At 28.0% G+C, this 15,782-nt stretch overlaps 1 protein-coding gene and 1 pseudogene across 1 annotated transcript in view; both read left to right on the forward strand.

The window, feature by feature from the left end:
- LOC140667526 (dynein axonemal intermediate chain 7) overlaps positions 1-9,263 on the forward strand; it is a 25,017-nt gene extending 15,754 nt beyond the window's left edge. The window contains 18 exon segments of the mRNA XM_072895564.1: positions 1,277-1,480; positions 1,638-1,710; positions 1,713-1,874; positions 2,393-2,416; positions 2,896-2,987; positions 3,385-3,571; positions 3,755-3,895; positions 4,053-4,127; positions 4,214-4,413; positions 4,527-4,705; positions 4,976-5,242; positions 5,497-5,658; positions 5,736-5,889; positions 6,299-6,584; positions 6,902-6,997; positions 7,069-7,290; positions 7,439-7,546; positions 8,965-9,263. Of these exon segments, the coding sequence (XP_072751665.1) occupies positions 1,383-1,480; positions 1,638-1,710; positions 1,713-1,874; positions 2,393-2,416; positions 2,896-2,987; positions 3,385-3,571; positions 3,755-3,895; positions 4,053-4,127; positions 4,214-4,413; positions 4,527-4,705; positions 4,976-5,242; positions 5,497-5,658; positions 5,736-5,889; positions 6,299-6,584; positions 6,902-6,997; positions 7,069-7,290; positions 7,439-7,546; positions 8,965-9,105 (2,667 nt within the window). The 5' untranslated portion in view covers positions 1,277-1,382 and the 3' untranslated portion in view covers positions 9,106-9,263.
- Positions 9,264-11,135: 1,872 nt separating this feature from the next.
- On the forward strand, positions 11,136-15,038 carry LOC140667659 (dynein axonemal intermediate chain 7 homolog; annotated as a pseudogene).
- The last annotated feature ends 744 nt before the right edge of the window (positions 15,039-15,782 follow it).

Consider the following 15,782-nt stretch of genomic DNA (forward strand, 5'->3'; position numbering starts at 1 on the left):
TTATATTACTTGCCGAATTTTGTCAGTATCTGCTAGAGTCTTTTTTTAATGCACAGATATTTCTTCAGACACATTAATAAGAATATTTCTTGCGTATCAAGGCATGAGCTCAGTAACTTTTCTATCAACACTTTTCCCAACGATCTTGATGCGCCTGTAATGAATATACTTCTTCCAAAATAAAATGTTGGTATCGACAACATCGAATCAATTGTTCCTTTGTTCTTCTCTCTCACAATTGTAATAATATAAATATATGTATATATTAAATACGCCAAAAATAAAATAGTGCGCGCATTCAATAAATGCGCATTTAATAAATGCGCGCAATCATATAATCATATCCGGACTAAATCTCGAGTGTCTGGTAGAAACCGAGAAAAATATAGCTTATATTTGTGATATACATATATGCATCTGCATCGCTCATCAATTTATAAGTGACATTATTAATCTGTGAACTGGAAATTAATTTAATAACATTTAATTTTATTTTAAATATCGTTATTTTGCCACATTATATTTGCCATATTATAATTTTCTACAAATATTTCTTCAGAGTCAGCGATATATCATATCGTATTATGTCGTTTATGTTACAAAAATTAAATTTGAGAATGCGAAATCGTACATATCAGTATCTATTTTTATCTTTACACGTTTTAATGAGATACAAACATATAAAAATTGATATTTTATGTATTTCTTACTTTGGAGTAAAATAAATTCGGAGGTAAATGTGAAAAAATAAAAACGAATAAAATATAAATTTATTTTAATAGGCTAATTGCTCTGGATGATAATTTGTGTCATTTATATATTTAGAAATCTAATTTCTTTCACATGTATATTGTTGCATACATAAAATAAGAAATTTTTACTAAAATTATTTATTAAAAATGTATATACATAATAAGTAACACTGTACGTCAATATACATTTTTTATCATTCAATGATAATTTTTGATACCTAAACGATTTTAGTCTTTTATTTTTTATTTCATTATATGATTATATCAATATGTATATGTGTGTGCACATGCATGCACATGTGTGAGTTTATGTATATGTAATGTGATTTCTGATCTGACGTGTTTCTACTTAACCTTGCTTATACACATAAAACTCATGAATCTCATCGACAAAACATTCAATTGAAATTTATAGAATGACTTGCATCATTTATAATACGCAACAATTTTTTTCGCTTTTTTTAATGCGATTTATTTAGCATTATATGCGCTACATAGTATTTAGTATTTATTCTACGTTCCAGTTTTAATGATGCAATTTTTCCGTGAAGATATCTTTCACGATACTCGATAATTGAACGTAATAAAAAGCAGAATATGCTTATATAATGCGGATGTAACACTAGTAACATGGAATCCGAGGAAGAAATCTTGTACAAGGCACGTTCCATCGCTGCTTTCAGCTCGAGTCGTTTCGATTTTAACGAAGATTTTCCCGAAGATATAAAGTAATTGAAAAAAATATTGTAATATAATTATTTATCTTTATAAATTTCATCATGTTTGAAAAGATATTTAAGCTATCTCTCATATTAAAAAAATATCTTTCATAATAGCATAAGAAATTTTTATTCTTCCTTATTAAAATTTTTTTATTTATTTCAGGTTTCCTATTGGAAGTGACGTTGAAATCACGAAAAAAGTAACTGTCGAGAGCAAAAATAGAATTAAAGGTAAGAAACTAGGCTGAAAAATAAAGACGCGATATTGCTTTCCAAAAACAAAGATTTTTCATGTTCTATCTCAGATTTTGAAATTTCGTATGACAAATATGAGGAAGATGAAAGCCTTACACAATGGCAATTGTCAAAGCCCAGAAAAGTATCGCCTTTCTCGTCACTAGTATGTTATATATTTATTTATTAAAAAGATTTAATCGAAATCAATTACGTCATGTTTTTAATACATACGAATAATTTATTATTTCCATATCTCTTTTAGTATAACAGAGAGATAATATAACAGAGAAAGTATAACAAATTTATTATAACAAAGATATTCTTTGATCGACAGACTTTCTCAATTTTTTTTTCATATATCGAGAAAAAGCGTAATTTTATTGATTGATTTTAAATTTATGCAATTAGAAAAGAATATTTAATTAATAAATTATATAATGGTCTTTATGACTACGATGTAATATAATATGTAAAATTACATATCCTTGCCTTACCATATTAAAAGATATATTTTTTAATATAAAGAATTCTTGTGCGAATGTTTGTGTGTTTATATGTATATATCATATAAAAATAAAAATTGTAATCTCAAAGCTACATATTATATTTCAAAAAATTTTATAGATATAAAATATATTATTCGATATACATATATTGCTTCTGAATAAATTTTTGTTTCAGCTACGTGAATGGAGTTTAATACAGGTAATTTCTTTTCTATACCTAAACTTTATATAATTCAATTATTTATCATAATATAAATCTCTTTTTTATTCTTAATTAATGCTATATTAATTAATATCTACTTCGAGTTGCATCATATAAACTTTTGATCTAACTGTATTATATGTATTTTATCATTGTATTATAAAAAAAGATATTAGAATTCTATAATGATAATTTTATTGTCTTTTTAATTAAATTATGATATTATATTATAATACTTATATTATAATACTATAATATATATTATAATATTTATATTATAATACTAGTATTTTAATTAGTATAAAGCATATTTTATATTTAATTTTTTTCAAAGATCGAATAATACCATAAAAATAATGTAAAATATCGCAAATAAGCTGTCATGTTTTTGCAGGTATCGATTATTGTATACTTTTCACGTAACGATTTTATTGAAGTGAAAGATATATTACATCATACGATCGATTTAGCCAAAGCTTCGAGAAATTGAAATAATGACGAAGAAAGCACACAAAGCGTTGGAAAAAGAACAGGCGGCAACTGCGGCTGCTGAAGCCGAGAAAATAAGGTATTTAATAATATATAAAAATAAGGAAAGGCGATTAAATTATTCAACGAACATTATAAAATACGTCAGTATAATCGATACTTTCTTTTTCCAATTTAAATCACATAACTAAAATTAGTCTAAAAAATTTATCTAATTGTAAAAATAAAAAAAGCGCCTAATTATTACTCCGTATCAATTCGCGACATTATTTGAATCGAACAATTTCTCAATAAATGCCTAGACTATTTAACAATAAGATTGTTTAATTGATAATATAAACAATTTGTTGTTAGTTAAAAAATATGTTCATTTTTTTATTATATTTATGTTTATTATAATATATTATATTACAAATTATTTCTTATTATTTTAATATAATAATGTATTAATTCAATAAAAAAATTATATTGAAAAGAGAGCAGATGATTAAAGATATGCACGAGGAGATTCGTATGGAGAAGTACAATCTGGAAAAGCAAGCGTTGCTCGAAAAACAGGAGGCAGAGATGCGTAAGATTCAATTGGAGGAGACTCAAAATGTGCTTCGCGATTACAAAAACGCATTTGCAAAATACATAGCGGCCACCGAAGAAGAAGAAAATGTAAATATCTTATCTTCTTTTACATTTTTCTTTTATAAATTATTTTTGAATTGTTGTGTGCATGTGAATTAAGTAATATAAAATAAAACTTAGATTATATGTTGATATATAAACAGACTTTTGTATATAGTATATATAACGTCACGTGATAGAATGTAATTATAATGAGATAATTGTTTTCAGTGGTTGAGATATCTGACATGCGACGGATTACCGGATCCCGGGAGATTATCCGAAATGAATACCTATATATTTTTGTGGTCTATGGAAGATGAGAAAGTTAACATGAGCAACTTCATCGTGAGATACAATATTATCATTTACGTACGTAAATCTTCATACAGTTGAGCCAGTCAATAACGCAATTAAATTAAATATTAATTTGTCAAAGCATGCAAGTAGAAATTTCTGCTGGCTATTATTAATTTGCGATTGAAACATATCTTCTGTCAGTCATATGAGACTCAAATTTTCTTTACAGCTACTAACAAAACTTGACGAGATAATACGATTCTCTGTAACAAAACCGCCCGATTACGTAGCCGAATGCGAGACAGTGAGTGATCGGTCAAACTTGATTGCAAATGATTTTTATTTTACACAAGGTGATTATTCACAGAGTTCATTTTGCATTTAACACAGATTAGACAACAATTCCGAGACAAGCTTCGAGAATGGACAGATGCTGCCTGTTACTCTCTTCTGCGTGAGATAGAGAGGGATATGGTTCGCGAGGGTATAAAAACAGCGAGATACACCAAAGTCTCCGATCAGATTATTTACTGCGTTTGGGCTCTGATAAAATTGCCCATTGGACTTAAGCAGGTCACCGATAAGGATCGGTACGTGTCGACGATCACGAATATATATACATATTTATTTATTCGTTTCCGCCTCATGTGAGATGTATATTAGCTTAGTAATCTAATAAACAATCGCCTGTGTTCTACGACAGAAAACCAATCGACGTACATTTCGAAGAATTGGAATTGACAGTTAAAATGCCCTTTGATATCGATTGCTATTGCATGGCGATTCGAGCGTTATGGTTGAATCACGATTATTACTCCGATTGCGCAATCTCGTACGTCGCACCAAGATTGCCAGAGGAATATGAAAACATGTATACCATAGGTATGTACAAACTACAAATATTGCCCACCATATATATTATTTATTTATTATTTATTATACAAATATTATATATTATCTAGTTGTCTATTTATTATTTATTGTTTATCTACTTATACATTTATTATTATTTATACAGATTATATTTATATTATCTATATAATTATTGTATAATTATTATATAAATACTATATATTATTTATTTTTTTATTATATAAATATTATAACTTTTATCTTTGTCACTCAAATTTTTTTCTTACGCATATATTTCAGATTTCTTTGCTTATTGCCAAAACGAGTATGACGCAAAATTTAAAATACGCGAAGATCAAGTCGAAGGCCGTCAATTGCGATTGGAGGAAAAGAAAGCTATACTTGAAAAGATAGAGAACCCACCGGTCCAGGCGCCTATGAAACCCGAAAGGAAAGGAAAACAAAAGAAACTAGGTGCCCTGGGAGTGAAGCGTCCGGAACCGGAACAGGAAACGGAAAAGCTACCGTATCTACCTACGCCGGACGAGATCATTTTACAAAGAGATGGTATACGAGCCACGAAATTAACTTGATTAATACTCACATATTTTGACATTACGAATTCTTTTTAATAATACAAATTTTATATATTTTATGCGCAATATGTTAAAGATAGAAAAGTAAAGTGACTCATAAATATTGACTTATTTCGATTTGTTCTAATTTTATGTAATATTATATATTCTGTAAAAAATATCAAAGTCATTATTATAATGTAGCCAAGAGAAATAATTATTACCGCAAGAAATATATTGTTACAGATGAAGTGCGAAAGGAGATTAGAAAATTACTGTTCACGCGATGCGAAAAGACGGAGATAAATTTGCGAAAATACAGAATACTCGGCGGTGTATTACACATCGATTTAGTTTATCAGCCGCCACAACCCAAGGACATGAGCAAAGATATCATGCTTACCACCTGTAATTATAATGATTATTCTAATTAATTGCAGAGGATTATTATATCTTTTCACACTTAAATTTTACTTTTTTCGCAGTACAAGTTCCCAAGAAATTGAAATATGTCCCATTTTATAAACCGTATAAGGCACCACCGCCGGCACCCGATTCTGAAAGAACGCCGGAAGTGATTGAGGCAGAGATGAAAGCTCTGGAAACTGCGATGGAGGCACTGGTTCTAGTAACTTTAAAGTACGTTCTCTAATTCAATTTGTAAGAAATTTATTATCCTCTTTTAAGAAAATTTCTTTTTTATAAGCTAATAGATTTTCATAATTTTGTTATAAGCAAGAATTTCGGAATATATATATACATATAATAATGCAGATTTTAAAATAAAATTTTCAATCGAAATTTTGGAATAGATGGATCATTTAAAAAATAATTATTTATTTTAGATAGATAGATTGCTTCTCTAGAAAAACTAATATAATATAATAAAAACTAATTTAAATAAATAATAAACTAATTTAAATATAATTTTCTTGAGAAAATCAAGGTCAAAGTTTTTACTATTGCATCCAATTTCTTTCTTATTTTCATGATTGCATTTATACATCCGAATATGTATTATATTAACTGTACGCATTTTTTTTTACAGACTACCCAGTTCTATTATTTGGTTTGAACCTCCGTTGGTAGCACACTGGATACCCGAAAAAAACATATGGTCCACGCAAGATGTGCATGATATTAAATACAACGAGGAGAAGCAGACTATCACGTTCAGAACCGGTAGACTGGGCGTCCACGGTCTCGCTGCTTTCAAGTTCGTCAACATCCCCTTTCAAAGTTGGGAGCTCAAGCCTGAAATGGGCAGAAACGCTCGTGGCGGGGTTGTGCTCAATATATCCGGCGCCATCATTCAAGCAGAATTTATCGTCAGGGTATTCAATTTTATCAATCACATCAAGTTTGATCAAATAATTTTTATGTGTAAAAAAAAATGTCTAAATCTTTTAGAAATTTTTTTACAAATTCTTAAAAAGGAAAAAAAAACATACAATAATCGATATTAATCGACAGTATAAGATATATTAGTACTTTTACATTACGTTTATATTAAATATAATTTCTTTTCATGCTTGAGAATACTCTTATATTTTTAAAAATACTGGATAATAAAATAAATTATTGTTTCTCAACATGAAATGCAAGGTAAAATTGCAAATTATATTATGATAATGTCATTTAGTTTTTGTAGGAGGATTTGATCTGTTTAAATTCGTTGGCTGGTGGTACGTCGACGGCGCTCAAAGCAATTATGGGAGAATATATGAGACTGTATCTCTTGATTGAAGTAATCTCTTTAGCTCTCTCTTCTTTGTATGTGTGATTTTTATTAATACAAAATATTTTCTTCTTTCGTAGAAGATGCGTGATGCCGGATGCGACCTGTTTCCGGAACGAGATGCCTTCGGATATGTGAAGGCTCTTCCGGTAAAGCATCCGGTAACGGAGAAGCATTTGCGAGAGTGTATCGCTCTACTTTGCACGACGTATACATTCTCTTGGTCACGCTGGAACGCTAGTCGAAATTCCAGAGAAATTGTCATACAATTTAAAGAACTTCATGGATGCGTCGCAAGAGAGGTAGCGCGTTTAATTATTTATCGGCTCATTAATTACAACAATAGTTACAACTATCATTGTTCGTAGAGCAGAATATATATATACACATAATAAAAATAATTAGCTAAAGTTCCACCAGATCTTACCAGAATATCTTATTTTTTTACAGCGAACAAACTTGACTCTTTTGATAACTCCCTTGCGAACAATGATAGTATCCTGTACCGAAGTGAGTTCAGAATTTTCAGATGTTCCTCTTGATGGTGAAAATTCAAAGGTAAACATATTTAATTCAAAAGATTGAAAGCACACACATACACGATTATGTCTACATAATTATACTTTTCGAATTTTTTTAATGATTTATCTTTAATTATTTTGAAGATAAATCATGCCATTAATAAAAATATAGTTATGTATATGTCGTAAACAAATGGTTATTTTAGCAAACTATCTTTTGACTAGGCAAATACTATCTGGCTGGTCAAATGGTTTTCATTTGTTTATTTGTGTTCAAATGCTATTTTCCTAGGCAAACAGCATTTGTCTAAAATCACTATTTAGGAAAATAGAAATAAAAATTATTTTGTAAAGCAAAAATAATGAAAAGATTCGAGTATTTCGGTTAAATAAAATTAATAAGATAATTAACTGAAATATACTGAAAATCAATCCAGAATTTGCAAGTTTATAGAAACATGCTGTAGATATTATTATCAATGTGAGCTTATGGGGACAAAATGATATATATGAGCCTAATCAATCCAGTCGCTAATAAAGTATTTATTGTTGTGTAATGTTCTTCAATGTAGATATTTTGAGAAATGTAAAAATTCTGTATTTTTCAAGAGCATTATTCTTTCTAATCAGTTAATTGATGAAACAAAAAATTTTAATTTAAAAAAGCATAAAGATAAAATTTTTGCAATAAACATATTTATTATGAACTGTCACTCTCTTTTTAAATTTGTTATTAATTTGTATTGTGAGATTATATTTTATATAATTATTATAAATATTTTATATTATGTTTAATATATGTTATGTATTTTAAAACAAGATTACGTATTAGTGTGTTGTTTGCATAGGAGTAAAAAATATCAAAGTAGTATATTTTTAAACATTCTAAATTTTTATTTTTAAATACCCACTATTTTTGCTTTACAAAATAATCTTTATTTTTATTTTCCTAAATAGTATTCACAAATCCTCTTTGCCTAAAAAAGTAGGACTTGAACACAAATAAACGAATAAAAGCCATTTGACCAGCCAGATAGCATTTGCCTAGTGAAAAGCTATTTTCCTAAAATAAGCATTTGCCTACGACATACATATATACTACAAATAAAGATAATATAGTAAAACTTTAGATTAGGAAATCCCAGCTCCGATTACAATGACCTTGACATATGTTGTGACGATCACTGCCCTGAATAATGTTCAGTGATCTTGACAACATATATCAAGTCATCGTACGTCATCGTAATCGGAGCTGGGTCCCCTAATCTAAAATTTTGCCGATAACATTATAATCTTATATATATAGAAATTCAATTTTATAGTTTATTATGCATCTGAAAGAAAAATTAATATTTGAACCAATACAAAATTTCTCGGATTGATCGGAGAAAAGATAGAGCATTAAAAAAAAAAAAAAAAAAATATAACTGACTGAAAGATGTTTTTTTTTGGCAGTTTTATGCTGATCTGTATCACTTAGCGCTACAGAACGCTGGGATCAAAAGTCGTCTTTTGATGAAGAATGTTTCCTTCAAACTTGCCAATACTGTCATGGAACTTTTGGGTTACACTAATGTAATCAACATGTCATCTTAACAAGTGTTTTTTCGCAGAAAGAGAGAAATAAATGCAATATATTCTTGAATTCTGTTTTTCCATATTTATAAGCTGACGTGTATTGTGAACTTTGTATTTTTTTCAAAGAAAAGCGTAATAATATTGTACCTGATACAAAATTTTTCTTTTTTACACCTATCATTCCATTCCTTTAAATGGCAAGCAAATATTTTATTCAAAATATTAAATTTATTTTTAATAAATATTTTTTAAAAATATCACAATTAGTCTCTTTTAAATCGACATATCATTATTTTGTAGCAATTAAAAGTTACATTTTTATTATCAAAAATATAAATCAAGTATGCCAAGTATTTACAATTAATTCGTAAAAAGATGAATATTATCAAAATTGATCTGATAAAAAGTAATATCTAATAAGTATCTGTAAATATAAATTTTTGAAGATAATTTTTAATTAAGAACAAGTTAATTATAAAAAAACAAATTTTCCAAAAATAAAATGCTAAATTAATTCTAGCGTCTTTTTTTAACTTAAGATCAAACTACATATTTATATTTACTTGATATACTTTTTTATATTAAAATAGAAAAGATCGATTGAGAACATTTCTCGATCACCAAATGGTATTACTAATATTAAATTCCAACTGTTTTCATTACGAAATTTCCATTCGTTGCACATAAAATATCGTACAATCGGCTGATTACATGTTTTCTTTGCAGTTCCATGTTGTATAATCTATGTTGTATGTATTACATATTTGCAAAACCCACAAAAGCACAACTTTAATTACATTATACAATTCAATAAATAAAAGAAAACATAAAAAAATTAATAACTATTTCTTCTAATTTTACGCTGTGAATATAATTTCGACTTTTAAAATGCTTCATCCTAATATAATATTTAAGAAATTAATGAATAAAGTTAAAAAAATGAACTATTTTAATATACATACTTTATCATGTCATATAATGTCAATCAACAAAAAAATTGTTACAATAATTATAGTTAATAAAATATTTGTGATTAAATATGAAATCTATTGAAGAAAAATAAAATATTCATGTAATTTGAAAAAGCAATTTTAAACAATTTTTTTAGCTACTGATGTTGTTGTAATTAACGTTAGGTTTTATACATAAAATAAATATAAAAATAAATACATAAAATAAAAGAAAAACAATGTAAAAACGTTTTTTTATCTTACATTATTTTTCTTTTATTTACATATTTATATATTTAAATTTTTCAAAATATACAAAATTCAATTCTAAGAAAATGTGTATGAAAAAGATCTTTAATTTATTTCTTAAACCGTCATTTCCTTCAACAATTAAATGTTAATCAAAACTAATATGAATTTTATTCAGCTTTTATCAGACCTCCACGTATTATATACATATTTCATATTCCGTATGAAGAAAATTCCAATCAATATTTTCCCAATTCTGTCGATCCAGCATTCTGTAACGATTGAAAAGTAAAGAAGATTGAATTATTATTTGCGATTAATAGTAATATATTTGTGTCGAATTATTAATTAGATCTCTCATAAAATAATTCAACTAATTGAATCTACATTTGAAAAAGCTTAGCTTGAAACAATCAAGCGGTTACTCGTTTGTGTAATTCTGTAAATTTAATAAAATTTAATGAATCAAGTATTATATTTAAGTATAATATATGTATTTATATGTATATATATATATATATATATATATATATATATGCATATATATTTATATGTATATATATATATATATATATATATATATATATATATATATATACACATACATACATATAAAAGAAAGTAATTAATTTTTTTCTGTCTTTTTTAAACTAAATATAATTTTGACATCCAAATTACTATAACACATAATAAACACAATACTGAAAAATTTACATAGCCGAATACGAGACGGTGAGTGATTTGTCGACTTGACAGCAAATGATTTTTATTTTACACAAGGTGATTATTCACAGAGTTCATTTTGCATTTAACACAGATTAGATAACAATTCCGAGACAAGCTTCGAGAATGGACAGATGCTGCCTGTTACTCTTTTCTGCGTGAGATAAAGAGGGATATAGTTCGCGAGGGTATAAAAACAGCGAGATACACCAAAGTCTCCGATCAGATTATTTACTGCGTTTGAGCTCTGATAAAATTTCCCATTGGACTTAAACAGGTCACCGATAAGCATCGATACATGCCGACGATAGCGGATATACATGTACATATTTGCTTATTCGTTTCCGCCTCATGTGAGACGTATATTAGTTTAGTAATCTAATAAACGATCGCCTGTGTTCTACGGCAGAAAATCAATCGAAATACATTTCGAGGAATTGAAATTGACAATTAAAATAGCCCTTGATATCGATTGCTATTGCATGGCGATTCGAGCGTTATGGTTGAATCACGATTATACTCCGATTGCGCAATCTCGTACGTCGCACCAAGATTGCCAGAGGAATATGAAAACATGTATACCATAGGTATGTACAAACTACAAATATTGCCCACCATATATAATATTTATTTATTATTTATTATACAAATATTATATATTATCTAGTTGTCTATTTATTATTTATTGTTTATCTACTTATATATTTATTATTATTTATACAGATTATATTTATATTATCTATATAATTATTGTATAATTATTATATAAATACTATATATTATTTATTTTTTTATTATATAAATATTATAACTTTTATCTTTGTCACTCAAATTTTTTTCTTACGCATATATTTCAGATTTCTTTGCTTATTGCCAAAACGAGTATGACGCAAAATTAAAAATACGCGAAGATCAAGTCGAAGGCCGTCAATTGCGACTGGAGGAAAAGAAAGTTATACTTGAAAAGATAGAGAACCCACCGGTCCAAGCGCCTACGAAACCCGAAAGGAAAAGAAAACAAAAGAAACTAGGTGTCCTGGGAGTGAAGCGTCCGGAACCGGACGTGGAACAGGAAACGGAAAAGCTACCGTATCTACCCTACACCGGACGAGATCATTTTACAAAGAGATGGTATACGAGCCACGAAATTAATTTGATTAATACTCACATATTTTGACATTACGAATTCTTTTTAATAATACAAATTTTATATATTTTATGCGCAATATGTTGAAGATAGAAAAATAAAGCGACTCATAAATATTGACTTATTTCGATTTGTTCTAATTTTATGTAATATTATATATTCTGTAAAAAATATCAAAGTCATTATTATAATGTAGCCAAGAGAAATAATTATTACCGCAAGAAATATATTGTTACAGATGAAGCGCGAAAGGAGATTAGAAAATTACTGTTCACGCGATGCGAAAAGACGGAGATAAATTTGCGAAAATACAGAATACTCGGCGGTGCATTACACATCGATTTAGTTTATCAGCCGCCACAACCCAAGAACATGAGCAGAAATATTATGCTTACCACCTGTAATCATAATAATTATTCTAATTAATTGCAAAGAATTATTATATTTTTCGACACTTAAATTTTACTTTATTCGCAGTACAAGTTCCGGAAGTTCAAGAAGTTGAAATATGTCCCATTTTGTAAACCGTATAAGGCATCACCGCCGACACCCGATTCTGAAAGGACGCCGGAAGTGATTAAGGTAGAGATGAAAGCTTTGGAAACTGCACTGATTCTAGTAACTTCAAAGTACTTTCTCTAACTCAATTTGTAAGAAATTTATTATCCTCTCTCAAGAAAATTTCTTTTTTTTAAATTAATAGATTCTCATCATTTTGTTATAAGCAAGAATTTAGAAATATGATACAGATTTTAAAACAAAATTTTTTATCGAAATTTTGGAGTAGATGGACCACGCAAAAAATAATTTTTTATTCTAGATGGATCGCTTTTGTAGAAAAACTAATATAATATAATAAAAACTAATTTAAATAAAATTTTCTTAAGAAAATCAAGGTCAAAGTTTTTACTATTGCGTCCAATTTCTTTCTCATTTTCATGATTGCATTTATACATCCAAATATGTATTATACTGACGCATTCTTTTTTTACATACTTTCCAGTTCTATTATTTGGTTTGAACCTCCGTTGGTGCCACACTGGATACCCGAAAAAAACATATGGTCCACGCAAGATGTGCATAATATTAAATGTAACGAGGAGAAGCAGACTATCACGTTCAGAACCGGTAGACTGGGCGTCCACGCGGTCTCGTTGCTTTCAAGTTCGTCAACATCTCCTTTCAAAGTTGGGAGCTCAAGTCTGAAATGGGCAGAAACGCTCGTGGCGGGATTGTGCTCAATATATCCGGCGCCATCATTCAAGCAGAATTTATCGGCGGGGTATTCAATTTTATCAATCACATCAAGTTTGATCAAATAATTTTTATGTGTAAAAAAAATTTCTAAATCTTTTTACAAATTCTCAAAAAGAAAAAAAAACATACAATAATCTATATTAACGACAGTATAAGATATATTAGTAATTTTACATTACGTTTATATTAAATATAATTTTCTTTTTATGCTTGAGAATACTCTTATATTTTTAAAAATACTGGATAATAAAATAAATTATTGTTTCTCATGAAATGCAAGGTAAAATTGCAAATTATATTACGATAATGTCATTTAGTTTTTGTAGGAGGATTTGATCTGTCTAAATTCGTTGGCTGGTGGTACGTCGATGGCGCTCAAAGCAATTATGGGAGAATATATGAGACTGTATCTCTTGATTGAGGTACTCCTTTTAGCTCTCTCTGTCTTTTCTGTATGAGTGTTTTTTATTAATACAAAACATTTTCTTCTTTCGTAAAAGATGCGTGATGCCGAATGCGACCTGTTTCCGGAACGAGATGCTTTCGGATATGTGAAGGCTCTTCCGATAAAGCATCCTGTAACAGAGAAGCATTTGCGAGAGTGTATCGCTCTACTTTGCACGACGTATACATTCTCTTGGTCACGCTGGAACGCTAGTCGAAATTCCAGAGAAATTGTCATACAATTTAAAGAACTTCACGGATGCGTCGCAAGAGAGGTAGCGCGTTTAATTATTTATCGGAAGACTCATTAAATACAACAATAGTTACAACTATTGTTGTTCGTACAGTAGAATATATACATATAATAAAAATAATTAGATAAAGTTCTATCAGATCTTACTAGAATATTTTATTTTTCTATAGCGAACAAACTTGATTCTTTTGGTAACTCGCTTGCGAACAAAGACAGTATCCTGTACCGATGTGAGTTCAAAATTTTCTGATGTTCTTTTTGATGATTCCTTTTGAAAATTCAAAGGTAAACATATTTAATTCGAAAGATTGAAAGCACATATATACACAATCATGTCTACATAGTTATATTTTTCGAATTTTTTAAAATGATTTATCTTTAATTATTTTGAAGATAAATCATGCCATTAATAAATATGTAGTTATACCATAAATAAAGATAATATTATAATTTTATAATCTTATATACACAGAAATTGAATTATATAGTTTATTATGCATCTAAGCGAAAGAATAATATCGGAACCAATACAAAATTTTTTGGATTGATCGGAGAAAAGACAGTGCATTTAAAAAAAAAGATAAGATGTCACTGACTGTAAGATGTTTTTTCTTGGTAGTTTTATGCTGATCTGCATCACTTAGCGCTACAGAACGCCCGGATTAAAAGTCGTCTTTTGATGAAGAATGTTTTTTTCAAACTTACCAATACCGTCACGGAACTTTTGGGTTACACTAATGTAATCAACATGTCATCTGAATAAGTGTTTTTTCGCAGAAAGAGAAATAAATGCAATATATTCTTTATTCGGTTTATTGAATTCTGTTCTTCCATATTTATGAGCTGACGTGTATTGTGAACTTTGTGCTTCTTTCTAAAAACAAATGCAATAATATTGTACCTGATACAAAATTTTTCTTTTTAACATCTATCATTCCATTTCTTTAAATGGCAAAAAAACATTTTGATAAAATTAATAAAATTTTTTTAAATGTATAAATATTTAATAAAAATATCACAATCGGTCTCTCTTAGATCAACATATCATTATTTTGCAGCAATTAAAAGTTATATTTTTATTATCAAAGATATAAATCTAGTATGTCAAGTTTTTACAATTATTTGGTAAAAAGATGAATATTATCAAAATTGATACGATCTGATAAAAAGTAATATTTAATAAGTATCTGTAAATATAAATTTTTGAAGATAATTTTTAATTAAGAACAAGTTCAGTTATAAAAAAACAAATTTTCCAAAAATAAAATGCTAAATCAATTCTAGCGTCTTTTCTTAACTTGAGATCAAACATATTTGTATTTACTTGATATACTCTTTATATCAAAATAGGAAACATCGATAGAGAACATTTTTCAGTCAGCAAATGGTATTACTCAGATTAAAATTCAACTATTTGCATCGCGAAATTTCCATTTGTTGCACATAAAATGTCGTACAAATCGACTGATTACATATATTTTTCTCTGCAGTTCTAGTAATCTATGTTGTATCTGTATGTATAATATATATTTACGAAACCTACAGAAGCACAACTTTAATTATATTATACAATTCAACAAATAAAAGAAAACATAAGAAAATTAATAACTATTTCTTCTAATTTTACGTTGTGAATATAATTTCGACTTTTAAAATGCTTCATCATAGTACA

This window comes from Anoplolepis gracilipes, chromosome 7 (genome assembly GCF_047496725.1).
Source record: "Anoplolepis gracilipes chromosome 7, ASM4749672v1, whole genome shotgun sequence".
NCBI lineage: Eukaryota > Metazoa > Arthropoda > Insecta > Hymenoptera > Formicidae > Anoplolepis > Anoplolepis gracilipes.